A 27,260-nucleotide genomic window follows, 5' to 3' on the forward strand; every position below is an offset into this window, starting at 1 on the left:
TAGCTCTTTATAACTTTCTTTTTCGCCGCTAACTGAATACCTTTGATTTTTCGCTCCATGGCTTGTTGGCAAGAAGATGAGCACTTTTCCAACAAGGTAGCTCATTTGTGTTGCGAGCATTTCAAGAAGTTGAACAAGAAGGGAAAACCTCAAGAGGGACATGAGTGGACTTTGCTGGCAGCCATTGTACTCGTTCGGGAACAAGGTGAATCGAAAATTTAAACCATTTTAATGTGTCTTAAAATAATCATTGTGGTTAAGTAGATAACACGTTTAGATGCATCTTCTACCGCTGCCCACATATCGATCAAACAATTGCCTACAACTATTTTTAAACTCTGACCCCTACTTCTGACCGACTTTATTCATTTACTAGATGATAATGGTAAATACTTGTCAGAGTACTCTGTGGATGTGGTTTCTATGGGAACTGGTTCCAAATGCATTGGAAGATACAAAATGAGTAATCAAGGTACCCGTCTCATTTGTTAAAAAGCCCCAGAGGGAGTTATACATTGTACCCCCCAAAAAATTAGACAAAGTAGTTTGAATCAAGCTATGAGTTAACACCCACTCCCCTCACAAATATAATCATACGATAATTCCCTCAGCCTGATTTCTCCCACAGTCTGCAGAAAACCTCTGGCCTAACAGGCCAGAAGTTATCTTGGCTTCTGTAGCATTAAGTAACCAGGAGTGTTTCTACTTCCCTTAGATAGGATGCTAGTCCATCGCAGGGTTATCCCAATGCAACAACTCTGGCCTGAGCTCAGACCTGGATCACTTAATCCAGGGTCCACCGAGCTAACCATTAGGCCACCATGTCTCCCATATGATAAACATGCATAATTCCCCAAGAAACCCCCCCCCCCCCCAAATAATTCTTTTCAACTCCCTGGCACTATTTTTACTTGTATGAATAGACCTCCTCCCCCCTTTATCCCCCTTATCTTATTGCATAAGTAAGTAGATTAATTTGATCTCAACATGAGTTATGATACCTCTACAGGAGCCATTTTAAATGACAGTCATGCAGAAGTGATTGCAAGAAGAGGATTTCTCAGGTGTGGCCCCTTGATTACCTGTTAATTTTAATTGAGCAATGTCTTTTTACAAAATATTAGGATAGAAATATGCGTATTACTAGTAAAACTTGCTTCCAATATAATTCTCAAAGGGAAAGGCACTATCAAGCTCGCACTTTCTCGGGCAGTTATTTACCTTCCTTGAGTGTCAAAAGCATGATAACACTGTCTGCAGATGTATCCTTCAACAGCTGAATTATTTTTCTCTTAAGGTATCTTTACCAGCAATTGCAGTATGCTTACAGTGAGCAATCAAGTGTATTTGTTTACCAAGAAGACAGCAAGTTATGTTCATTGAAAAATGGAGTGTCCTTCCATCTTTATACTTCCCACACACCTTGTGAGTGTTTTTTAAAATATATTTTACATTGTTTGTAGCACTCTCTGATCAGGACACAATTTTGGACTTAAGTACAAGTACAGTCGTGTACAGTATATGTATAACACTATAAGTGTTTAAGTCTAAACCAAGCAGTTTATTGAAGATATTCACAGAAAGGCATTGTACTGTGACCTTCAGCTTCAGATTGCTTGACTGTGCAGTGAGAGAATCATTTCTATTTCTTGAATCTTGTCTGAATTTTAGCTTGACCTTTGGGCAAACAATTCACCAATTTCATAGAGCAGTTATGCCCTTGCCTAGGTTTACTTTCTGTTTTGAAAGTAAGTCAGCATGATGGCTTGCCTTGGCCCTTGCCCATCAGGCCAGAACCATAAAAGGTTATATTTAATTACATGTATAGGAAAACTACTTTTCCCAGGCAAGACAGGACTTTTATTTAGCTCTGTTTGAGCTTAATTGTAATCTTTTATGCATTTGATTTATTAAACTTTCCAATGAATTTCTCTATAAAAATATTTAAAATAAATAAATTCTAATAATTATGTATAAAATTTTTAGCTGAAATAAATAATTTTTATTATAAGAATTCTTTTGACTCAGGACAATCAACACTTTTTTTCAGGTGGCGATGCATCAATATTTCCAAAAGCAGAAGAAGATGACACATTGGTTGTCCCCCTATTAAAAAATCAAAACCTTGGACCTCTAAAGAAAAGATGCCATTCTTGTCTTGAAACTTCTACAGGAAGGAACCCCGCAAAGAAATTTTGTTTGGAAAAGGAAACAACTGCTGATAATTCATTGACAGATCATTTTATGTCAGAGAGATCGACAGAAAGATCAGATGAGATATCAATGGCAGAAAAAGACAGTGATAAAAAATTCATTCAGGAGAGTAGCAGTGAACATGGTGAAACCTTAAAGGAAATTTCAGGGATGTCAGATTCGTGTAGCTGTGATGCCGGTTATTTGGAAAATGTAGGATATAACTGTAATCACCACAAGGAGAAAGTAATAAAACCAAATCCTGCAAATATTCATGACGATGTTACTAAGAACTGTGGAGGTGTGCCTGACAATGTTAACCAAGAACAAGCTTATAATAAACAGTACAAGGATTTACACAGAACTGGAGCAAAATGTGTTCCAGGTGGTGAACAAGACCCTCGTCAATCTGGCTTAGGATACCACACTGTTGGTGTTTTACGCACTAAACCAGGGCGTGGTGATCCTACATTATCAATGTCATGTAGTGACAAAATAATGAAATGGAATGTTCTTGGTTGTCAAGGGGCTCTTCTGTCATATTTCATGACGTCCCCACTTTACCTGTCTTCAGTCATTGTTGGAAGGTGCCCTTATGACGAGGCTGCCGTGAGGAGGGGTATCTATGAGAGAGCTCTTGTTTGCCCTTTGAATTTGACTGATTATTTCTGTGTTCATAAGCCCAAGATTTTCCAGGCAGATGTTTTGTTTGAACATAGCAAAAGTAAAGTAATGGAACACAGTCAGAGTAAGCTATCACCTTCTTCCACAGGTAAATGTTGTAATGTGTTTTTCTATTTTTTTTTATTTTTATTTTTTTTCACATTAGGGGTGGATTTGGGGGGAGGTCAGATAAGGTGGCTAGCCACTCCCCTAAACCCATCTAGACATTCTTAAGGTTGTTCGCTTCTTGTAGGCAAGCCTACTTAATTCAATTCGCCCTTATCAAGTGGCAATGGTTAGGAGCATACCCAAGGAAAATTTAATGTATAATTTGGTAGTCCCTTGCTATCATCCACCCTCCCCACCTTCAAAAATCCTGAATCCACCCCTAGTGCCAGTACATGTACATGACATAACCTTGTTGAAAACAAAACATGTTGATACCTGGTATTAATTCTGTATTGAGCTTGAATTCACTGGGTTGACTGTGCCATTGATTTATTAATATTTTTTTTTGTCAGTATGGCAGTATTCAATACAATCAGTAGCTTGCAATGACACACATGTAATTAAGTCTGAGTCAGAGTCAATCAATCAATCAATCAATAAATGAGCTCAGTCAGTTGTACGGACTATTTAATAAGCAATTCTTTCTTTTCTTCTACTATTTTCAGCTATTATCTGGATCAAAGATCCCTTCTTCCATGAGGTCTCTGTTAATGGTCTAAGACAGGGTGTTACTAAAAAGAACCTTTCATCGTCTAAAGCAAGGTAAACCGTAAATACTCCAGTCACAATAAATGGCAAGTCAGGGGATCAGTGTCTTCTATTTGAATAAGTATTCATCAAATGTACAGATTTGTAACTTGTACTTCACGTTATTTTTGCAGGGTTTGCATAAGCAAAGCAAGTCTCTTTGATACCTTTAAAGCTCTTGTCAGCAGCATTTCTGATGGAAAACTTCCAGCTTCCTTAAGGTATAACTTAACTACCAGGGTCTGCTGGTTACTGAGACTGTTTCTATTAAACTGACAAACCTTAGTTGGATAGGTGACCTCTTGCAAAACATATCTGTTAGACAAGACACAACATTAAGAAAAGAGGTCAAAACATGACTGGAAAATGATGCTGGTCTCCTTTGTTGTATCAAATAGAGTTCAAAATGTTTTGGCTGCCATCAATGGGTTCAGTTAGTCTTGAGACAAATCACCCATCTCGGACAAATTTGGGTAATGGTGGTATATACATGTACCGGTACAGTAGTTCACCTAATAATTTGTCTGTTTAAATATCAGCTGACAGACGGATCATCTGTTGAGACAAATTATCTCAGTCTGTAGTTCATCTATTAAGACAAATTATCTCTGCAGTTCATCTATCAAGACCAACTAAGCAGATAGTTCTTCTGGATGGATGATTCATCTGTTTGCCCATACTTTTACAGACAAGTTATTTGAGCACACAAACTAACGTTGTTTGACGGATGATTTGTCTCCAGCATAAATCGTGTCAATCATGGCATCATTAAATGCATTATAATTATGTTTTCAGCATTCCATAAGCCCACATCATTTATCAGTTGGTAATTTTCTTTTCTGAGGTTAAATAATGGTACGAGGTCCAATGTATCTCATTACGTTTGTATTTTAAATTGATCAAGTTAGCACGTGTTGTGTTGGATAGTCTCCTTTGCAGCCCTTATTTGAGTCATTACGGGATGTTTCTCCTGACTCATTATCATTGATAGTACATGTAATTTTAAGGCCAACAGTATTTAATAGTTATCTCAGTCCAAGTTTCCAGTTCATGTAATTTTAAAGTCAGATTCAAACTATCCCTAGTTGATTTTTATGCTTTCATTCATTTGGAATCTCTGCTACATGTAAAAGAATAAAATCAAACCACAGTCACATGCAGAATATGAGATTGGTAATACAAATTTATTTATTGAAGGTTACATCAAAATTGCTCATGTACATGACTTTGTATTTCCAGACAAAACCAAATAGCATGTAATTACAGAGAGGCAAAAAGAAGAGCATCCAACTACAATGATGCCAGAGAGAAGTTCATTGCAGCATTTCCTTCTTGGTCTCTTAAGCCTGAGGAACTCTCGACATTCACAGGATTGGAAATCTCCTGATTGTAAAAAAAAAGATGTTTGGAATTTACATGACATGTAATTTCAGTTTTTACAAGGCATCAGAGGAAAAACACTTCTTACAAGTTAATGATTCAAGATCACAAGATACGGATTCCAGCTTTTCATCAGTTGCTGCTGGGAAATGTATAAACTTGTTTGTGAAACTGGAAATGCTGAAACCACATCTCTTGAGTATATTTCACAATATTGATAACAAACCTTAAAGATGACTATATCTGATTAAAGTTTGTTAAAAAGAGAGACTAATGTTACTATCTAGGCTACGCTTGCTTTGTTCAAGTGTGTCAGATTACATACGGTATTTACAATATTGCGCCTTTCATAATTATGCTAGTTTACAATCCAAAGCTCTCATTACAAAAGTCAAATTTTAATTTCATGACAATGCTTTACTTTTCTTGACTTGGTCTTTACTTTATAACATTTCAGCCTACACACTTTGTTGTGTGTATCAAACAGAAAAACCCAGAAAATCATCACCAGTTAATAACTGTTTCCATTTGTTTCTTTAAACCAACATAAAATTATATTCAACCAGACTATTAAGCTAATAATTCCCAAAATAAATTTGATAGCAAAACTGACAGTTCAAAGGTAAAAGTTCAGTTCAAGCTAGAAGTCTGAACTGATCACATTCCAAAGGTGTTTTCTCCGCTGTAGGCAATGTACAAAAATCCGTCTTCATCTTTATGTTCTTCATAGATGGAACCCATTGTTGAACTAAAATGAAACAGAGCACCATAGTTAGTGATGCCAATTTGGCCTACCTTATTTAAAGTAAAAAGAGGTGGGGTGATGCACCTAGTAATACAGTAAACTCCTATTTTTACTGACACCATCTGGACAACAATTTGGTGTCTATAATAGAGAAAGACTGTTCTTTTCAGTAACTTTTATTTGCCAGGGCCTAGTTGTTCAAAGGGTGGATAATATAATGCTATCCACCAGATAAGTCGCTATCTAGTGGATAAGTGTTAACAAAACAAACTATGCTATCTGTGGGATTGTGAGTTATCCAGTGGATACTGATATCCACTCTTCAAACAACTGAGTCCAGTACTTCAACTCCTGTCCGTAATAACTGGGTGTCTATAATAGCAAGGTTTCTGTAAGGTGAAAATTGACTTTATTGCTAATAACCCCTCAAATTTTTTTTTGTCGATTTCTGGTTGCCACCCGTCAACTGGGTCAGGGCACCCCTGGCACTACTGTAATTCAATGTTACCTAGTTATAGAACTGGGTTTGAGAGGCACTATGAGAGTAACCTGCGATCAGGCGTTCTTTTTTCTTTTTACGAAAGCGAGAGGGAAAAAAGAACGCCTGATACATTTATTTAACCGGCCGCCAGCCGCCCCCTAATTTAAATAAACTTAATGTGTCGTCGAACTGTCAAACCACTCTTTGTAGTTGGCGGCAAATTCGAGACTCGGATTTCCACAAGGCGTGAAAAACGTCTGGAGAAAAATTGTACATATGTACAGCCTGTATTTAAACTTCGCCGTGTTAAGATAAAAATGCTTTTAGTAGCAAGGTGAGATGGCGCTTGCGAACATATATTTATCAGTTATACTGGATGCCGTCCCTTTATTTCAGCTTACACACACAAAAAAAGGAATTCACCAACAAGAGCTGTTTTACGGCAGATAGGATCGGTCGCTTTTGTAAACATTCCAACATCTCTGGAGTATTGTTTTCGAAGAACAACAAAAACATCTTCACGGAACCAAAATTATTACGCATTGTCGCTCACTCTATTTGTTCTGCCTTCAGAGAGTTACACTTGAAATCTGTTAGGGCTTCAGCTAACGCAGAAAAGAACTCGTCCTCGCAGTAAACGTGACTCGTCTTTGCCATAACCAGCTTCTGACAGGAAGTCTCGTTGAAATACGACAACCAATCAGTCCACACCGCTCCATTGAGTATTGTTTCTCGACCAATCAGACAAAAAAACAGAATCTGGTTCTTTTTACATGACTTTTGACAAGCAAATGTATCATGCCCTCCTTCCCCCGCAGCAGTAGTAGGGAGGGAGGGTATGATTTCAGGTTACTATGAGAGTATAGTGCATTGCACAACAACACCACACAAGAACTTGTGTCTGTTCAAATGTGGACTGTTGATCTACAATCAACAAACTAAGGCCCATCTACACTGGTGCATACAGCTACAAAGGGAATTCATATCAGGCAACAAACACAAAGATGTTTGGGGGAAGTGTAATGTGCTCAGCCTACATCAATCATGCTAATTTTGAACACCATCCAAGGGGTCTTAAGACCCAATGAAAGTTTTTAGGCAAGTATAAAGGTATACTGGAATTTCCACTGGGGTGAAAAGTTCAATCCATGGGAGGGATGGGTATTTTTTTAAGTGTACAAACTTGAGACATTTTTATATTTCTTATTCAGGAGAATGAGCACCAGTTCTGGTGGAAAATCTTTGTGCAAGTACACTTGCAATATTCTGATACATGCCCAAACAGAAATAAGATAAGAAGTCACGTCAGTCACAAAATGTCAGCTTTTGTGCAACATCCCTACCAAAATTCAAGGACTCTCAATTCAACCCCTAACAAAAGTGGTACTCTTTTCTAGCAAGTAATCATTAACACTTTGTGATAAGAAACAGTTAAGAGCTCTTGGTTAAAACTGCATTTTATCGGTGGTTGGTTTTGTAGAAAATCAGTATTTGCCATTATATTTAAGTTTTTAGGAAAGAGCAATACATGGTGTAGACTTTTTGAGCATAAACTATTGTTGAGTCAGTAAAAATAACAGATTGGGCCTCATAAGCTGTTACTGGATATGACTTTAGTTGGGAAATAAGTCAAAGGGCAACAACAATTGTGATATGGGAAGTAATTTGAATTTTTTTAAGTTAAAAAATCTTACGAAATGTTCTTTATTCTAGAATTGCTTTTCTTTCTGAAAAGCTGGAAATATCTGATTTGCTCAAGAACAATTTTGCACTAAATATAAATCTCTTTCAAACAGAAACAATTTAATTTCAATTTCCAGGAGACAGGTCCCCGAAGAAACAGGGCAACATGAGTTACATTTAGTAAACCACATTGTCCGTATTGCCAATACTCGAAAATGAATTATACATTTGGCCACCAGCAAATGTAAAATTTACAGTTTTAAACAACCCTCTACTCCCTAGAGTTGTTTTGTTAGCCTAGTATAAAGAAGGCTAAGCAAAATTTAATGAACTCGATCACGAAAGATAAGTTCTAGGTTTTATAGTTTAATTTTGAATTTATACTGTCACGAAATTAAAATTAGGAACACTTTTAGCTGGTCCCTTCTTTTGATGACACAAACAAAGGGATATACATGGATAATAAACAAAGAACTTTTAGCCTTGCTAGCTCTCAGCTGTAAAAAGGGAGATTTTATCGTTCAAAGTATGTCAATTTTATCCTCGAAATTGAACGAGTTTAAAATGGAAATCATGGCCATTGCAAAGTAAAAGTATCCTCAATTAACATCTCGAAGGCATGTATTCCACTTTCTGCAACAGTTTCAATACCAGCTGGTTCTTAAACTTAATCCTTCGAAGGCCTAATTACTGGGTTTTGTTCAATCCATGGCAATAATAACCACGCTATATTACAAGAAAGAAAGCACCGCTAGCTATTTCGATTTGCGTGCGCTAGGGCACAAAGATGTAAACAAACTTGAGGGTTGGTTTGCAAAATTACGTTACCCATAAAAACCAAGGTTTTACATTATCGCTTGAATATGAAGTATATGATATACAATAAATAGAAGTTTTTTCAATGCAAGCAGATGACTTTAAAACAAACCTTGTTGTTGGTAGAACTTTATTGACGAAAAGAAACATCGCTTTTTCGGGAGGAAGCTGAATTCTCTTCCGGATGATGTACATAAACTGTGCCACTGCGAGAAAAAAAAATAAAGACGGGGTTACTAATAGAATTATCAGTGGGAGAGTATAAATCCTAATGCTACATAAACGAGAACGAATCTGTAAATAATGAAAGACATTTTAAGTGTAGAAGAAGAGGAGAAACGCCATTTTTTTCAACCTGAAAGAAATAACGAATTGCGCTTCGGTCTGTCGTGTCTATTTCCTGTTTTACTTTGTTTCACTTACCTGTCAGATCTGAAGGAACAAGAAATTTCCTTTTGTCTATATCTTGAATGGAGGATTTGGGAGCTTTCTCGACAACAACCTGCAAAGAAAGAAGGAGTTAATTTTGCTTTCTACAGACGAAAATATCACTTCAAGTCACAACACTTACGGGAATTCTATCGGGATACTTCGCCCTTATCTTCGCAGATTCATGGCATCTCGACTCTGCAACACCCCAAGAAATAACGATTAAAATAACAGCAAAAATTGCAGAAACGAAGGCATTGTTCATTCCAAATACCTAAGGAATGTTCTTCCTTGAAGGTCCACTTCATTTTGAGTCGAAAATTAACCTAAAAACACCACAATAACCCTTCGTTCTGCTGCGACTTTTTATATCGATTTGTGCTGCGTAAGTCGCTTCGAATGTTTGAACACGTGACTTTTGTTATTTTCTTATGTGACGTCATTAAATTGTGTAATATTCCATATTTGGCGCAATATGTGGGTCAGCGGTATTGTTGACAATGTTACTAAAAATAGGCGAAAATAGGCTGCAATGTCGGCTAATATATGCTGCAACTAAAAATAGGTTTTACCAAAGACCAACAACTGCAACAAACGGTCTAGAAGTGCCGTGTCATTGTTTCCAGCTCAAACAACCAAAGATTTTTCCGTTGGCTTTACTGCAGATCGGTGAATGTGCCATTCTTTCTAAACCTGGTTCAGTCAGCCGAAACTCGCAAAACTTGGTCATCATAACAGAAATTTCTCTTTCGGGATCCTTCAAGATACGTTGGCTCCCCACGGGATCAAGAAACTCTTGTCATTTAATTAATCTATTTATTCATGTTTTTTCCGTTGTCATGCTTCCATCTATAACGTAATCCTCCGCTTTCGCACCAGTGTAGAGTAGGCTTTGGTAGATTGTGCTAGCATAATATTTGGCATAATTGGAGCTAAAAAGCATAATTTGTGAAACGAGCACTGCCGCGGCATAATTAGCCATTTTTAGCACTTTTTGGAGCATAAATTCATAAAATTTAGTAAATATGGTGTACTTTCTACAGAAATAAAAAAAAAATAGGTAGTTTGTTCTTGCAATGCGTGTTTTAGCTATACAATTGTGATTGTTAAGTCGTTGGAGGCATTTTACAAACGGTTCAGAGATGCGAGCAGCTAATTTGCACAGCTGACGGCCGAGACAAACTGCCATAAAACACAACTAAATTTGCAACAACAGTTTATTTGAAAAACATCATAATTTGGTGTCGTTATTGCGCACCTCTATGTACAGAATCTACGTCATTTTGTGACCATAATTTCGCAAATCAGAAGCATAATTTGGGAATTCAGGCATAATTTTTGCATAATTTGGCAAAATTTTGAGCACTGCTAGTAGCATAATATGCCACTTTTAGGAGCACAATCTACCAAAGCCTAGTGTAGAGCAACAGCCTATAAAGAAGTTTAGAAACTAATGTGGTCCTCTTACGGCCTTGCATTCCATGTGGTCGCTGAGACTTCATGGAATAATGTCAGGCGAATGCCCAGGCACTGTTCAGGAATCGCTTTGTTGGGGTTATCAAAATCGTTTCTTCTGCTTTTTATTACAAGTATATTTTGTATTAATTTATTTTTTTAATTTGGGCTTTCAATTTGAAAAACGTGACCCGTGAACTAAATATATATCCACAAAACGTACATAAATGTGAACTGTCTTTTTGCGCCCTTTGGCTAATACAGACGGCAAACGTCCAAGACTATGCAACGAATAAAGCCAGCAGAAAGACAAACCCTAGCAAAAAGCCAGGAGCAAAATGGAAACCTGCAGAGTTTCCAGTACATGTACAGCCATGCGAACTGATTGTTTCAATACATTCTGCCGGTTTCAGGTGTAGGCCGGACCAGGAGCCCACTAGCACAGCATGAAAATGGAGATTTATGGAAAATTAAAGGTGGCTTAAATCTCCTTAAAGTTTGTTATCCAACTTTAAACTGTCAATTAAATTTTGTTAAAGGCCGTTAAACCCCCAGTCGGCATTTAAGGAACTTTAAGCCAAATTAAAGTTGGCTTAAAATTTTTAGTCTCTTTAAGCAATCTTTAAACATGAGTGAAAAGCTGGTTTAAAGGTCAGCTTTAAAAAATGTAAAGTCAGCGTATAGCTGAATAAATTCTAAATTTACGCCAGCTTTATTTGAGCTTTACACCACGGTAAAGTTATATTTTCATGCTGTGTAGGCTCCTGGCCGGACTTTCAAGGCACGAGCCTGTTGGGCTTTCATCCGGACTCGGGGACCCTGGCCATTTTTAAAAGCCTTTTCCAATTTTTTTCTTTCGTATTTAACAAGTTTGTAGTCATTTTAAAATTATTAACCTCGATCACTTCTTTTGTTCGTGACTGAGAAAACAAAAATTCGGCACAAATATTTCCACACGCTTGGTAGATAACACTTGTACGTACGATTTCAATAGCCCGGTTCACGGGGATTTCGCAGATTTTTGGTCCAAACTGTTCTGACTTAAGTGGTAGGCAACTTTACCCATGAAAAACATTATCTTTGAACATTTGAACTAAATATATAACCTTTGTTTGGGGATAGAAATCAAACTTCGGCTATAAATATCGATTTTTTAACGGCGTGCGGAAACTTTTTGAAAACGTTGGCTAACGTTTTCAAATTGCAATCCATTTCCATCCGCTTTTAAACAGTTCGAGTACTCCAAAATAGCAATTGTTAATAAAAATGGACCATTACTTTTAAGTTTCCTACGACACAAATATAAATTTTTGCTGTTTAAAAATCTGTTAAAATCCATGACATAGTCCCTTTGAAATTCAGTCTAAAAAAAATTAACCTCAGTATGTGGCTCTGGGGAATAAACTATAGAGTTTGTGTATGGGGTGTATTCCCCGGAGCCTCGTAAGGATGTCTATTGTGTTAGGCTGAATTTTAATTGCCTGCCGACGCAACACGAGAATTTTTCTTTGTTATGTCCATAGCCTAGACTGTTCACAAGTCCCCCATGTCCGCTATAACTCCAGCTCGTCGAGTAGGCTTTTATAGATTGTGCTAGCATAATTTTTGGCATAATTGGAGCTAAAAAGCATAATTTGTGAAACGAGCACTGCCACGGCATAATTAGCAATTTTTAGCACTTTTTGGAGCATAAATTCATAAAATGTAGTAAATATGGTGTACTTTCTACAGAAATAAATGAAATTTAGGTAGTTTGTTCTTGCAATGCGTGTTTTAGCTATACAATTGTGATTGTTAAGTCGTTGGAGGCATTTTACAAACGGTTTAGAGATGCGAGCAGCTAATTTGGACAGCTGACGGCCGTGATAAACTGCCATAAACACAAATAAATTTACAACAACAGTTTATTTAAAAAACATCATAATTTGGTGTCGTTATTGCGCACCTCTATGTATAGAATCTACGTCATTTTGTGAGCATAATTTCGGAAATCAGAAGCATAATTTGGGAATTCTGGCATAATTTGGCAAAATTTGGCAAAATTTTGAGCACTGCTAGTAGCATAATATGCCACTTTTAGGAGCACAATCTATAAAAGCCTATCGTCGAGAGCGCGTGCAAAATACAAACCGCATTGGATTTGAAGAACAAGCGCGAACGCAAAGAGGTGGGTGTGCCGTGGGCAAATAGAAATTAGCCCATCACCTTGCGTGAAGCATCAAAGATCAAAGCATAAGTTTTATTCCTCCAAACACCGGCGATTTAAGTTTTAATTTTGTAATGAGCACAGGCATCATTTATATACAGTGATGAAAAACATATTCAAAAGATTTGACGGAGCTTACGGAAAAACTATTTCGAATATCTTTGCCTGTCCAGTGAGTGATTATATTGACAGTTTAAATGCTTTAGAAATAAAGTAACATTTTGATTTTCAGTGTCAAGCATTAATTATCTAGTAACCAATAGCTGTTTTAATAGTTGGTTAGCAAGCTCCATCAGACCGCTATCAGTGCAAAACGTGAATGATAGCAATGCGCAGGCGCTGTAACCGATTTGGCTTATTATATATTTTTTAGTAATTTTACTTGTATACAGACAGTTAAAAAACAAATTAACGGGAATTCGGATCAGAAAGACCAAGTACTTGCTGTTATGGTTGGCCAACTGAAGAAGATCAGAAAGATGCGCGTGTCATTTCGTGTCCCACAATTGTCCAATGGCCGCCTTCCTTATGAGCTCAATAGCGTCTCGATTTCCTTAGCTTTGCGCAGTGGCATTACCGTAGCCAGTGAGGTTCATCCGAGGCGCGGTTATTGCTGATTGAAAACTTTTCCCAATACCCCGCAAGACGACTTGAAATACAGTCGGCTTTGCAATTTTTGACGGTCCATACGTGGACCCTACAACAAATGAAGAAGAAAAGTTATTAGCCAACGTCTGTGCGACGTTTGTCCGAGAGCACCTGGTGACGAAGCGAATCCCTGCTCAAACTGATCTGCGGTTTTCCTCATCTTCATGTAATACCATCTCAGCAAACATGGCGGACGAAGAAGAGGAAACGTCCGTAGAACTCGTGCTTCAAAGGCACAAAAGGGAAACGAAAGAACTGCAAGGTATTGCACACTTTTGCTATCTCATTTTTCATGGAAAATGAACGTGCGATGTTTCATGACAGTTCATGATGTTGATTGTGTAACACGTTTTGTCGTTGTTGAATTATTGTTGTAAGAACAGCTGCCGGCTGCCATATCTTTTGTTACTTTACCGAAGATTTCTTGCTTCCTTGAATTATTGTTAATTTTTGCATTAAATTGAAGTTCTAAATTATTTGTAACACTTACCTTTGTATAAAGTGTATCATTTTCAATAAATTTCTATTTTATAGCAAAAATCCAGTCGTTGAAACACTCTGTTCCAAAGGGCGACAAAAAGAAGAAGAAAGAAATTACTTTGGAGATCGCAAAGCTGGAAGAAGAATTAACTAACAGGCATAAAAAAGAACTTGAAGAAATAAGAAATGATTCAACAGTAAGTATCATTTGTGCAACCCTCCTTTTCATGTAGTAAACAAGCAAGAACAATAGCTCATCATAAAGGCTAGCCATGAGTAGGTACCGTATACAGCTATTTCAATAAACGTTGTCGGGTCAAAGCTTAAAGCTAAAAGGCAATACCGTATGGTGTTCTGGGTATACACTACAAATTTGCATATAAGTTTCATTAAATGCACAAATTTGTATTTCGCACGTGGAGAATTCAAGAGTTTGTTTTTCTTATCAGGAGGCCTTTCTGTAGCTTAACGTTCACTGTCGCTTAGCTCTGACTTTGAAAAAACTCTTCTAAAATTCAGTGTGGCTTAAACCACCTTGATTCACATGTCTGAAGAAATAGAAAACGTGCAAATTCGCTTTTGTCATGTCACTATATAATTTAGTATTCAGCATGTGCAGTTGCCCTCTTCTTCTACCCATACTGCCTTTCAGACTTGTCTTTAAGCTTTGACCCGACAACGTTAATTGAAATAGCTGTATATTGCTATTAGAAAATATCCCGGAAGGTGAACTCTCATTTGTATGTGAAAGGGATGGGGGTGCTTGTCATCTCTTTTAGGGGTGTAAATTGCCCAGGGGGGGTAGTCCGGCTTGTAAATGACGGGGATGATCGAAGGATTTTTTTGGGTTTGAAATTTTCAATTACAGGATTTTTTTGGGTTGGAAAATCTGGCAAGTATTTTTTTGGGTGACTTGATTAATATAGGGGATTTTTTTGGTTATTAAAAACGAACTAAAGTGTCCTGGCACGGCCTTGGCGTTTTTATGGTATGATGAATAAACAAACACGAGCGTTCAATTTTTATGGTTTTCTTTGCGTTAGATTACTGCCCTCCTGGCAATTTCGGGGTAATTTGACAAGGGATTTTTTTGGGGGGTTATTTCTTGCAAGGGATTTTTTTGGGTTATGTCGCAAGACTAAGGGATTTTTTTGGGTCCTGAGTTTTGCCTCCATTCGATCATCCCCGTCATTTACAAGCCGGAGTACCCCCCTGGGGTAAATTGAGGGTTTTGGTATCACTGAAATTTATTTAATAGGTAATCATAATAATTTAAACTTTATTAACATGTCTAATTTTGTAGCTGTGGGGGAAAAGCCCCTCTGATAGGCTGTTTAGGAAAGAATACCAATGTTTTTACCTTGTGGAAGACCACGCTCATGATATGACTATGGGTCATGATTTTGCTACTGACATGACCAAGTGGTCATATTGTGAGCCTGGGCTCCCTGTGTTTTTACCCTTCAAAGTATCATTAAGGGTTGCACAGGAAGAAATCAATGGTTAAGATCATTCCAGAAAATCTTGTTTTTTAATGGGATGAAACCATGACTTTAATGCCATTCTTTCATTCTTCAATAAAACCATGTTGTCTGTGATGCCAATTAAATGAAGTCTGCCAGAAATGTTCTTATATTTTATTTATTTTTAGAAAGAAACCAATCAAGTACTAGATGTTACTGAGGAGTTGGAAGCTGTGTCGATTAATGCAGATAACAGTGAAACACAATCAAAACTTTCAAAGGCACAGAAAAGAAGGGTATGTTTATCATAATTTACTTTTAACAATTAACTGATTAAGTAAAAGACTCCTTGACAAAAATGTGCCAGGACATTGTGTACAACACATTGTGCAGGGACAGATCCTTTCTTTTTCCTAGGAAGGGGTGTACATCCTGGATTTTTCTTAGGAGGGGGTGCACCACTAGGGAATGGTGTAACTGACTAGTGATGTCAGCAAATTTTAAAAGTGAATAGACATAGGGCATCTCAGGGAAGGGTACGTAACCCCCTCAGGGCTTGAAAAAAACTTGAATTCCAACTTGCCCATAGGGCAAGTAACTCTCAAATTTTGCTTGCCCGGGCACTTTCCCCCCCCTTGCCCAGGCTCTCAAACTTATTAATAATTCATGGAATTAAGTTGATTGATGGTTTGCCAGGGTCCTTGCCCGTCGGGCAAGTGAACATGAAAAGTCACTTGCCCGGCAGGAAAATCTACTTGTCCCGGACGGGGGTTTTGATGAGCCCTGCCCCTGTACCCTCCCCCTAGATCTGCCCGTGTTGTGATACACTTGACTGTTGTTTGTGACTTTTATTATTGTTATAAGGACAAAAAGGCTGCTAAAGAAAAGGAAAGAGAACAAAGAATTGCCAAGGCAGAACTGGAAAATGTGGACAGTGCACGTAATGTGGAAGCTGAGAAACTTAAAGAAATCTTAACAGCTAAAAGCCTATCTATAAAAGAGGTATGCTGCAGGGAGTTTGACATTAATTTGAAGCTGGTTGCCATGCTAGTTAACTGATCTGTCTTGTTTTTTTCTTTTCTCAGATTACTCCAGATGGAAATTGGTATGTAACAATATGTTATTGTAAAGAATGATCAACATTAAATTCCACCACAGAAAAATATTGTTTAGCCTTGAGGACCAGATGCTAGGCCTTTCTTTATTATTCTTCTACCAATATTTTTCTGACAATGAAAAGACAGCCAGCACATGTTGTCCAGATGAAAATTTGAGTGGTTTAGATGTTATAAAAACTACATGTTCTTGTTGACTGTTGTCTCTCTCTCCATCAACCTACCATGCATCTGTTGTCTGTCTGTCTGTTAGATGTCTGTTTGCATCTATAACTCTCCATTGTCATGTGTGTCAAACCAAACTGTCCAGTGACATTTGATGTCTTTTAGCAACTTGCGGCACTGTGGTTTTTCCATGGGAGCTTATTAATTGTTTTAACCTCTCATTTCTTCATCTTTCATCAGTTTGTACAATGCTATTGCCGATCAGCTGTCCAGAAGAAATCAGCAGGTATTGAAATAAAACACACCCTATCCCCTCTTCCACGTAATACAGTGTCCCCTCTTTCACGCAATACAGTGTCAGTTAATATATCAATTTTTCCTGACCCTATCTCAAACAAAGAAGGTAAAAAATGGGCTCTATCTAGTGGTACATACTTGTAACATCTTCTTTAGGCTCGAATACCAGCCGCTGTTTGGGAAAAGAGCCCATGCTCTGCTCTCTTGAGGAGGAACAAAGACTAGTACTAGTCTTGAGAGAATGGCGAAAATCAAGCCTATTTCTTCTTGGGACATAATAATAATAATAATAATAATAATAATAATAATAATAATAATAATAATAATAATAATAATAATAATAATAATAATAATAATAATAATAATAATATTTTAATAGTAATAACTTTATTATCGTGTCAAACTGTAGTAGCTGAGGGGAAAAGTCCCCTCTACTAATTGTGGACACCTAACCTGCCTAACTAAAAAAAATAGAAAATATTTATATACATTTAAAAACAAAAAAAAAACTAATTACAACTATTAACAAATTAGCAATCTATATATTAAAATTCTGTTTCTTTAACTATATTAAAATATAAAAATTAAAATTATGTTAAAAATTAAAAATTATGACATGTAATGTTGGCGGCCAGTCATTCTTGGCAAAGGTTGCAGCCCCGACAGTCACTGACCTTAGCAGCCAGCGCAGTGAGGTCCCGACCATGTATAACGCATTTAAATTGCTTCAAAGAGGGTAAATTTCTTAGTCTACATCTTTCAAGACATTCTTAGCTTAGTCATACATCTTTCAAGACACCTCTCTGTCTTATTTTGTCCGGTACTTTTCCCAGCCAACTCCAAAGAAAAAACGACTTGGGGCAAGTCTTTCCTTTTCACACTTGAGACAATATACAGTACCCATTGCCGATTTTGTCTTACAGTATTTATTTAGCGCAACTGCAAACAAACAAGTATTAAATATGAACAGAGAAAATCATCTATTTATAGGAGATATTGCCTTGCTGTACCATCAAACTCTCACAACTTGCATCAAAAAAAATGTGCAGTGATCAGTAATAAGAATATATATTTCAGCTTATGATAATAGATTGGAACTGCTTAGTATTTTACTAATTAATTATAGTAATAAAATGACGTTGTTTTCTAGACCGAGATGCAAACATTAAGAAAACTTGCGGCAGATTACATGTTGAACCATCAAGATGACTTTCTGCCATTCTTGACAGATGCAAAGACGGGACAGTTATACACGCCAGGTAAGTGAGCCAATTAATCATAAAAATATAGTGCCATGCCATGACTAACATGATAGACATTTAAGAACACAAGATAAATTTAGTAAGCACATCAATCTTGTGTTGTTGTCCCTAGTGCCTGTTTTTGGTTTGCACTAGCAACTCTGGCCAAGTCAGCCGATAATCATATCTTGAGCGTATACAGAGTGCTCCTTTACGATTGTCGACTGTCGGCCAATCAGATTTGAGCACAAATGACCAAAAGTGCGTGCATCGCAGACTTTCACATCTCTAAAAAAAGATTGAAAGAGCATGAACAGAATAAGCAATTAGAGCGTGCGCAGAGTAAAAACTTAGATCAGTTTGCATACAAAACAAATAAACGACGGAACATATATCATTTTCGCGCTATGCATGCCAAGAAAACAATTTGGTGACGCTACGCTTCTTCGGATAAAAAAAAAATATGATCAATCAGGCAGATGAACTTCCAAAGAAAAATGTTGTGCACAGTATAAAATTATTATTATTTATAGAACGTCGTTCCCAAGGTTATCACCTTCCAGCTGAATGGACGGCATTGGGACCCGGGGGAGGGGGCATTGGGAGGCAGGCGATTTCGCGTCAACGCTTAGTATTATCGCTCGATGGAAGAGCATGTAAATGAATTGAAACCGACGTTTACTACGTTACTACTACAATATCTCGTATTGTTTGTATCAACGCACGAGAAGCATTCAGCGTTGACTTTGATCGGGATCAAATTTGCATGCAAGTTAACGCAAGTTTTTCACCGTTTGGCCACCCAACGCAAGTCAACGCAGGTTTTGCTGTTTACTATAAGTACTGAATTGCAGCGCGCGCAGAAGCATTAAAATGGCACAGGCGAAATAGTATAGATGTCAATTTATTTGATTTGCAGATCAATTCGTTCATTATTGTGAAGAGCTCGCCGGCACAGCTACATGGGGAGGACATCTGGAGGTTGGTTGCTACTGATTTCTTGCATCATTAATTTGATAGATGTCGTAGGTTTTAAATGAAGAACGACTGTCCACAGCCCTCTATATTCTCGTATTTTTCTTCGATTGTTGAACGCGGGAAAAGAATTGCGAGAGAGCTGGACGCCAGCGCAAAACGGGAAGCGCGCGCGGAGATGTTTCTTCCGCGTTTCTTTGCGTTGAAATATGGAGGCTGTGCCTGAACAGTTCTATAATTATTGAAGATGGTAGTGTCGGCCTGCGTTTTGAGTAACTGATGTTAAGGGTACTTCTGATCAGACATGTGTGGATTAGATTAACTGACAGATGGGATTTGACGAACAAAGTCAGTTTCTTATAGTTTTGTCTTGATGAAACAGTCCTTATCAGCTGGGACTCAATTCAACATGACGGTCCGCAGTAACGTTATTGAGGTTAATTTATTAACTCGTGGTTCTGCCTTTCCAATAGATTCAGGCTCTGTCCCAAGCGCTCAAGATGCCTATAGAGGTTTATCAAGCTAATTCTCCAGTTCTAACAACAGGCGAGGAATATGACTCACAACCAATCTTGCTCTCGTAAGTATAACTGTAATCGTAAAATCATCTTTATTTCGTAGGTTTCAAATCAAATAATACTTTAACACTGAAAACACACAATGTTAGTTAATAAAATGAGGGACAAAGAGATTTCTCCATCCTAACGCTGCTCCTGTTACAGTTAGGGCGCCCTGGCTCCGTTAGACCGCTTGTTCTGTAAGCTATGCAGCTGTTAGATGAAATACCCCCCCCCCCCCCCACCGGGGGAGAAATTAACCCCTTTCTTACGGACCCGAATTCTGGTCCATCGTAATCTGCGATTAGGCGTTTTTTTCCCGGCGGGAGGAGTTCCTTTTTTTAAATCTCTCCTCCCGCCGCGAGAAAAAAAAGAACGCCTGATCGCAGGTTACATCCATCGTGGCGGAATGCATAAATTTAAAATGCAATTTGTTGGTCTTCAAATAACCTCATGGGTGTCTAATGTTAGCGCGTACGCACGAAATATGAAGGGACGAGTTTCCCGCAGAATATTCACTTGCAGGTCCGTAAACACCCCTCTACCAAGAGCTTCAAATATATGTTAAACTCCCGCCTTGCGGACACCTCGCCATTACAGTCAGGAGCTCAAGTCCCGGCGAATAACAATAACTGAAAATAACTCCAGCTACTACGGACTTTCACTATTGCGGACACCAAATTGTGGTCCCGAAGGTGTCCGTTATAGTGAGAGTTGACTGTACCGTTTACTATCTAAGAAATGAGTATTTACTATTTTTTCTTCTAGATATCACCACCATGCATATGGTCTCGGAGAGCACTATAACTCAGTCGTCCCTGCAGAAGAAAGCTTTGAAAGCTAGTGTTACCACAACTAATTTTAATGCACGACGGCGAAAAAAGATTTATTCCAAATGAATATATTCGATCTTAATGTACTATAGCACATGTAAGGGCCATAAATCTGTGACAATAAAAGAAACTGCAAGAGTAGTCCACGTCGCTGTTTTCTTATATACAACAATTCCATGAAAATGATTACAAATTTGACCCTTAAAACTCGAATACAAATTTGACCGAAAATGATCAGCTTCATCCTGCTTTTTGTAAGCCGTTTAGTCCATTCTCGGGGGCTTATAAAGCCATTCTGCAGGGGCACCTATCGAGAATATAGTCCAAAACCACTTAAAGATAGCACCGTTGAACGTATTTTAGTATTTAAACGGTAGATATAGGCATATTTTTATCCCCTAATTTTTTTTTATCTGTTCGGATTTCCTAGCTGAAAGTCTAGTGATCCGAAAGTTATAGGGATCAAAACTTACCTTTTCGAAAAAATTCCAGCCAGAGAAGGGCTCCCGAAAATTCTAGGTGACCTTTTTAGAGTAAAAATCCGTTAAAAATGAACAATTATACCATTTTTTAGATATTCGACAATCCTAGGAAAGGCAGGCAAGCAAAAAAAAATTTACAATGAATGTTCCGAAAATTCTAGATCTCAAATCGTCTTCCGAACAGATATTTTAACGAAATATTCCGTTGGGTGCCCCTGATTCTGGTGCTTTGTGAGGCTTTTGCTACGAACCAATCTCGTCCCCAAAGCCCGCTTTTCTTCGAGTCAGCACTAAAAGCGCGGGCTCTCGCCAACTCATTTTCGTCCCAGAGGCCGCGATCCTTCTGGTCAGCACCAGGTATCGCGGCCTCTGGGGACGAGAATGTGACGAACTCCGATTTTTAAGCATGCGAAGAGTGCTCATTATCGATTGTCAGCCAATCAACTTTGAGCGGAATTAACGCCGAGTTTGCGCACAACGACCGAAAGACAGACAAACGCGGATCCTCAAATCGGACTTGGCCAGAGTCCGCGTTCTTGGTGCTGACCAAACAAAACAGGTACTGGGACGAGATTGGCTTTGCCGTGCGCGAGGGCCCATGTGCGCCCATTATTCTCCGCAAATAATAGCCCAGAAAGGCCTCTGTACGAGGCATGACCTTGTGCGGGTTAACTTCAGCTGCTCAAAAGTAATCCAAGTCACGTTCAAAGGAAGCTCATCAAAAACCTCAGCTCCTTTTTAAATAAATCGTCTTTATTTTATGAGGGTAGCACATAACAATCTTGCTACTGACAAACCTGTGGCCCTCGGATTTCCGATCGAATTGGAATTTAGAAGTGTTGATTTATGTGGAGGGAGGAAAACCGGAGAACCCGGAGAAAAACCCTCGGAGCAAGGACGAGAACCAACAACAAACTCAACCCACATATGGCACCGGGCCGGAATCGAACCCGGGTCACATTGGTGGGAGGCGAGCGCTCTCACCACTGCGCCATCCCTGCTCCCCTGCTTCCTCTGCGCCATCCCTGCTCCCTGCTGTTTTCACGTGGGTATTCTTTGCTGCTTTGGTATGCCAGGCTATCGCAAGTTACACCCTCGCTAGCATTTTGCCGTTTTGCTACGTTTTGGACACGAGTGAGTGCTCAGTACTTTGAAAAACAACAAAAATACAGACTAGTAAATACCAAACGGACTCACGCTTTAATTGGCAAGTTTTTTATTGTAATCATGACCCCACTGAAATTGCAAGTATTAAAATAAAATTTTGACATGAGAAAAATTGTTACATGGAACAGTAGGATAATTAAATAATAAAATTAAAATAGTGATTTGCGACAGGAAATGTATAGTCTCTTTCACAGCCGTAATCTGGGTCATCACACGACACTTCTCCCCACTTGCAATTGCAGGTGGAGAGTGTTGCGTGACGAGCCTAAACATTGGCTGCAAAGGAGACTAGGAAATACAAAGCTATTTAATTATAGATATCATACATGTACTCTACAAACCCCGCCCTACAGTTCCATATAAAGATTAAGCACCACGTCGACTAACGTGATTCTTAAATCTCTCCAAGGACTACATTTAAGGACGGTGCCTCCTATTGTTACTGCGCACTTGTTCTGCGCATCACGCAATGCATCGAACACACTGGACGCGCGCGCTTTTGATTAATTTGCTCGCTCAAAATGACGAATTCAACTACGCGACCAAGCGCGCGACTAAAAATCAAGAAAGATTTCTGCTGCGACGAAATCCAGTTTATGGACATATACTAAGCCAGGTACAGCGGAAAAGCAACATTTTAGTTATCATTGACCTCTAAAAATGGCTCACATTAACAGTTAAAAACAAATCGCTAACCACTCAAACGTAACTCGCAAACTGCTAACTACATATGGCGTGCGCGCGCGAGATGCAAATATTTTACTCGCTAGGGAGGGGAAAGTAAAAATGTAACAGACCCCAAAAACGATTCGATAGAGCTTGAAAAGAACTCGTATAACTTTTAAAAACGGGTGGTGACCCCTAATTTTTATTTTATAAAATGGAAGTGGCAAGTCTATAGGGCACATGTTTAATTTGTGATTAAGTGAAAAAAAAAATTAGGCCGATTTTCTGGCCGTGCAAGTGAAAGCTGTTAGAGTCAAAAATTGTTCAAACGCAATTATTTTGTTAATAAAATCGTGGATCACGCAGTTTAAAAGACATTATTTGTGAGTTATTTTAAAGATTGTTATATTTAATGATTTTGTTCATGAAAAATCAATTTCAAATGGAATTTGCAAGAAAATTTTATTTTATTTTACGTTTTTTTTTAAATGCCACGTCAGCACTTTTTTCCCGTTTTCAAACCTAATTATCCCGAAAATTTGCGTGGCTACCCCCAATTTTCTTTTTGGATTTTAATAGCCCTTGGTAACATCTACATTTCTTGCATAGTCTTCGGCCAGGAATAATAACTTCGTTATTAGTAGGCACCGTCCTTAACAGGTAAACAGTCGGGGGAATAAGTGCCAGTTTTGGCAAATCTTCCTTTAAGCACTCGAAGAGTTTGCAAATTATTTCATCCAATCAAAAACTAACGTGTGCGCTCACGAGTTCTCCGAAAGCAATAGCGCGTACAAATTCGTCATGTTGCTTAGCAACTACTGGGACGAAAACTGTGGGCTCAGTCACTTCTCAGAGAAGTGATGCCGCCATCAACAGGCACTTGTTCCCCCGACTGTAAAAGCCCAAAGAAAAGTCAGAGAAACCCTAAGAGTACCAACTGCTTGTTAGACATTCAATAACATAAACTAAAGTGATTTTTTCTTGTTCCTTTTTCAAAAAGGAAATGTTCTAAATGCATTCGTTTGAATGTGATGCAAGCCTAAACGAAAGCACAAGTGCCCATATACACACTGCAAGAAATACAAAGTGTGAGTACAAAGACCAAAAAGTTATGATCCCTGTGCAGTGTATATGGACTCTTGACTTGCGATTATGCTTGTCTTGGAATTGATGTCCATCGCATGGAATTTTTCTGTTCATTAATCTATTGTTGTCTGAGTGAATTTTAATTTTTGTCTTTTTCTCCTGGATTAGCTTCTGATTCATTCTGTTCTGCTGGTCCACCTTCATCTGGTTTCATGGCTGGGAAAAACAGCACCTCCTGAAACAAACACAGTACAAGTTTACTTTTATATGACCCTGGAATTCTCCTTGAAGATCTTTAGACATTTTTCATTGTAATTGTTGAGAGAATTGTTATGTACATTGCATATAAACTACACGTATGTCATTGCATCTTAGTCTGATCTTTAACACAAGAATAATTTAATATTCTTTTGAAAGAAAATCAGTGATTGATCAGTTATCTTGATGTCTCATAGATGATGACAAAGAAGTGGAACAGAATCAACTTATTAACATTGCACACATTGCCATGAATTTGCTCAGCAAAATGATGCATGATGCGAATGACAGAATAAGTTCTGAATTGTTGGTACCCATCTCTACTTGTGTTTGAATATTTTCACAACAGAAGCGAGTGCGAGATAGAAGATTAGGACCTAGTGTTGCTTTTTTTCCAGGCCTGTTTATTTTGCCACGTTTCAAGGCATGAAGTGCGCACAAAATGATAAGGGCTTGACAGAACCACTGAAACAAATTTGCAGCAAGACCTGGCCTGAATTAGCTGTCAAGAAAAAAGCTACACAGGAGCAAGTCAAGACCTGATGCACACTGTTAAAAGTTTTTTTAATTAAGACTTACCTTGATATTGTTTGAATCTGTCAAGAACATTGTCAGTCTGTCTATTCCCAGGCCCCACCCAGCTGTGGGGGGCAGGCCATATTCAAGAGCTGTACAGAAGGTTTCGTCAACAAACATTGCTTCATCATCACCAGCAGCTTTGTCCTGTGTGAAAGAAAAAACTTGGTAAATGCACACAAATTTTTCAATTTCTCTGTTACTATAATATGAAATGTTTGATGCTTGTAAACCAAGTTTGTGTCAGTCTTTTACTGTCCGTAAACATTTCAAACTGGTCAAATTTTTAACCATAAATGTTAATAGCATATTCTCAGGGGCAGATCGAGAGGAAGGGTGCATGGGATGCACCTCCCTCCCCCCCCCCCCACCCCACCTGAGATGACCTGCGGCTTTCTAATACAAATGGTATTCTGCAAAAACAGTCAGTTATGTCATTTTTTAAGTGGTGCACCCCTTCCTAATTACCAGTGAAATGGGACCTACAGTACCGCCCGAAACTACTTACCCATTAGCACGCGGTGAAACCTCGTCCTTGCCGCGCGGTTGTGCCGCGAATCCACCGCGGTGCCGCGGAAAGCTCAACCTCGTCTTGGACGAACGTGACCGAACGCCGCGGTAAGCAAGACGCATTATACCGCGGTGAAGAAACAATAGTTACTGATAGGGAATGTCAAGCCATTGTTTTCGGTTTAATTCCCTCAAGTCGTGAAAAGTAATTCATTCAAGTTTAACAATCGTTCGACTGAACTACTTCTCAACTACGGATACAGTACCGCTCAGCCCAAAACTTTATCTTGCAAAAAGTGATAAAATGTTCACAACGCATCATAGAAACTTCGATAAAACACCTTTTCTTCTACTAACTATGTTCATATTGATAGTTTCAGTGTAGTTTGATCGTTTTAATAACCGATTTATGCCAAATAGAACCAGAGATATTATTCCGATAATTGCCGTGACGCTAAAATGTTTACAATCGATCGCGACAATCATCAGACAAGCCGCCGACGCTCGCCAGAGCGAAACTTGAACTTGCAAAAATGTTCACGACTTCACAGAACATAAATTCTACCTATAGAAATCATTTCGCCGTTTAAATCATCGAATAAGGCCGTACAGAACTAGAGATATCATTATTTTCCCTACTTAACTTGCCGTGACTCTACAAAACCCGGGTACATAACAATAGACATTTCAGCAAATGAGACTCGCCGGCGAGTTCTAAACACAGAATCTGTATCTTGCAAAAAAGTTAATAAATGCCCAAAACGCATCATAAAAACTTTCATAGAACATCGTTTCTCCCTATAAAAATCATTTCACCGTTTAAATTACCGATTTACGCCGAATAAAACCGGAGTTATCATTTTATAACTACGCCGTGACGCCACCGACAATAATATCGACAACAGACAATCAGTTAGCAAACAAGTCTCGGAGCGTGCCGAAAGAATCTAGGCTGAGAAATCTTGTTTTAATACGTGAACGAAAGTTCTCGTTTATTTGCTCCGAAGGTAAAAAATAGCCCGAGGAGAAGCGTTCCTAAGCGGTGTAGCCTGCGTTGCGATGTCGAAAGGAAAATTCACTTCTCCGATGCACGGGTCAAATTTCAAGAGAAATTTGCATAACTTTTTGACAGCCGACTACATGTCAACACTCTAAACGCACGCTCCAGATCCTGTTCAGAGTTTGTTTACTAAGAGCTGTGAAAAGTAACTGTGTTATAGCGAGAATATCGACGGAAAGTTTCATTGAGTCCAAACTGAAAGTACTAAAATAATGGAAAGAAGCCCGAGGAAATCAAAGAAGGCAAACGAATATTTTACGTCGCTCGTCGCTTTCGGCGACACGTGCCGCCGTGTTGTGTGAAAATTATAGCGAAGAAAAAAAGTGCTCACACTGAACCACAAAGAAACTATTAAAATATTGCTTAAAGATGATGCAACTCATTCATGACAAGTTCCAAGATCAGTCTACACGCGCAATGGGCAGCATGTCTTCGATCCGACACGTTATGTGCGACATGAACACGAAACATTTGTTTACAAGCGGCGATGCAGCTCTAACATTATTCTAAAAGATGTCTTTCTCATTTAAACGTTTAAAGAACTCAAAAGTCACGTTCCGGCTATTTGCATTCCTGATTTGAAGCGGTGGTTTCTTTGAATTTGAGAGATGTGCGATATATCATCGGAGCGTGAAAGCGTGAAATCTTGCCCGTTGTTCTTAATGAACTCTAAACAAAAGGTAAATAAGCCTATTCAACTCTACCGCGTCTCACCGTTTACCGCGGTATTGCCTTGCCGTAAAAAACCCCGGTAAAACCGGCGATTTTTTTCGCGGCACGCCGCGTCTATGCCGAGGTGAGAACGCAGTATCAATCTGCAGTTTGACCGAGGTATAACCGCGGCAAATGGGTAAGTAGTTTCGGGCGGTACTGT

General features: G+C 38.5%; 4 protein-coding genes and 1 non-coding gene across 5 annotated transcripts in view; 3 read left to right on the forward strand and 2 right to left on the reverse strand.

The window, feature by feature from the left end:
* The first annotated feature begins 19 nt into the window (after positions 1-19).
* LOC144649263 (tRNA-specific adenosine deaminase 1-like) lies at positions 20-5,256 on the forward strand. Its single transcript, XM_078508735.1, has 8 exons — positions 20-205; positions 377-472; positions 1,010-1,064; positions 1,298-1,425; positions 2,051-2,965; positions 3,531-3,627; positions 3,747-3,833; positions 4,852-5,256. Exons 1-8 carry the CDS (start codon positions 58-60, stop codon positions 4,997-4,999), a joined length of 1,674 nt encoding a protein of 557 aa, XP_078364861.1. The 5' UTR covers positions 20-57; the 3' UTR covers positions 5,000-5,256.
* On the reverse strand, positions 4,778-9,580 carry LOC144649261 (gamma-aminobutyric acid receptor-associated protein-like 2). The gene is made up of 5 exons (XM_078508733.1): positions 9,421-9,580; positions 9,289-9,344; positions 9,141-9,219; positions 8,830-8,923; positions 4,778-5,740 (listed from the first exon to the last, which is right to left on the reverse strand). Exons 1-5 carry the CDS (start codon positions 9,452-9,454, stop codon positions 5,650-5,652), a joined length of 354 nt encoding a protein of 117 aa, XP_078364859.1. The 5' UTR covers positions 9,455-9,580; the 3' UTR covers positions 4,778-5,649.
* Positions 9,581-13,363: 3,783 nt separating this feature from the next.
* Positions 13,364-13,502, forward strand: LOC144652764 (U4 spliceosomal RNA). Its single transcript, XR_013570619.1, has one exon. It is a non-coding gene; the product is annotated as a U4 spliceosomal RNA (small nuclear RNA).
* An 82-nt stretch (positions 13,503-13,584) lies between these two features.
* LOC144649241 (deubiquitinase OTUD6B-like) lies at positions 13,585-20,722 on the forward strand. Its single transcript, XM_078508697.1, has 10 exons — positions 13,585-13,717; positions 13,990-14,132; positions 15,587-15,694; positions 16,263-16,400; positions 16,484-16,503; positions 16,919-16,964; positions 18,126-18,234; positions 19,136-19,197; positions 19,665-19,771; positions 20,517-20,722. Exons 1-10 carry the CDS (start codon positions 13,642-13,644, stop codon positions 20,590-20,592), a joined length of 885 nt encoding a protein of 294 aa, XP_078364823.1. The 5' UTR covers positions 13,585-13,641; the 3' UTR covers positions 20,593-20,722.
* Positions 20,723-22,262: 1,540 nt separating this feature from the next.
* LOC144649244 (lysine--tRNA ligase-like) overlaps positions 22,263-27,260 on the reverse strand; it is a 40,041-nt gene continuing 35,043 nt past the window's right edge. Inside the window, exons 15-16 of the mRNA XM_078508698.1 lie at positions 24,820-24,963; positions 22,263-24,217 (exon numbers count right to left, since the gene is read on the reverse strand). Of these exons, the coding sequence (XP_078364824.1) occupies positions 24,122-24,217; positions 24,820-24,963 (240 nt within the window). The 3' untranslated portion in view covers positions 22,263-24,121. The remainder of the gene's footprint in view (positions 24,218-24,819; positions 24,964-27,260) is intronic.

The sequence above is a fragment of the Oculina patagonica genome, chromosome 4 (assembly GCF_052425735.1).
Source record: "Oculina patagonica isolate OP01 chromosome 4, crgOcupat, whole genome shotgun sequence".
Classification (NCBI taxonomy): Eukaryota; Metazoa; Cnidaria; class Anthozoa; order Scleractinia; family Oculinidae; genus Oculina; species Oculina patagonica.

Bases quoted from the DNA above. Each gene is read 5' to 3' on its own strand.
- LOC144649263 (XM_078508735.1), top strand. From the start codon at position 58: ATGGCTTGTTGGCAAGAAGATGAGCACTTTTCCAACAAGGTAGCTCAT. The intron at 1,426-2,050 runs GTGAGTGTTTTT...ACTTTTTTTCAG, and splicing joins TTATACTTCCCACACACCTT to GTGGCGATGCATCAATATTT. The intron at 2,966-3,530 runs GTAAATGTTGTA...TACTATTTTCAG, and splicing joins GCTATCACCTTCTTCCACAG to CTATTATCTGGATCAAAGAT.
- LOC144649261 (XM_078508733.1), bottom strand. From the start codon at position 9,454: ATGAAGTGGACCTTCAAGGAAGAACATTCCTTAG. The intron at 9,345-9,420 runs GTATTTGGAATG...GGGGTGTTGCAG, and splicing joins CAAGGAAGAACATTCCTTAG to AGTCGAGATGCCATGAATCT. The intron at 8,924-9,140 runs GTAAGTGAAACA...TTTTTCTCGCAG, and splicing joins TGTTCCTTCAGATCTGACAG to TGGCACAGTTTATGTACATC.
- LOC144649241 (XM_078508697.1), top strand. From the start codon at position 13,642: ATGGCGGACGAAGAAGAGGAAACGTCCGTAGAACTCGTGCTTCAAAGG. The intron at 15,695-16,262 runs GTATGTTTATCA...TATTGTTATAAG, and splicing joins CAAAGGCACAGAAAAGAAGG to GACAAAAAGGCTGCTAAAGA. The intron at 16,401-16,483 runs GTATGCTGCAGG...TTCTTTTCTCAG, and splicing joins AAAGCCTATCTATAAAAGAG to ATTACTCCAGATGGAAATTG.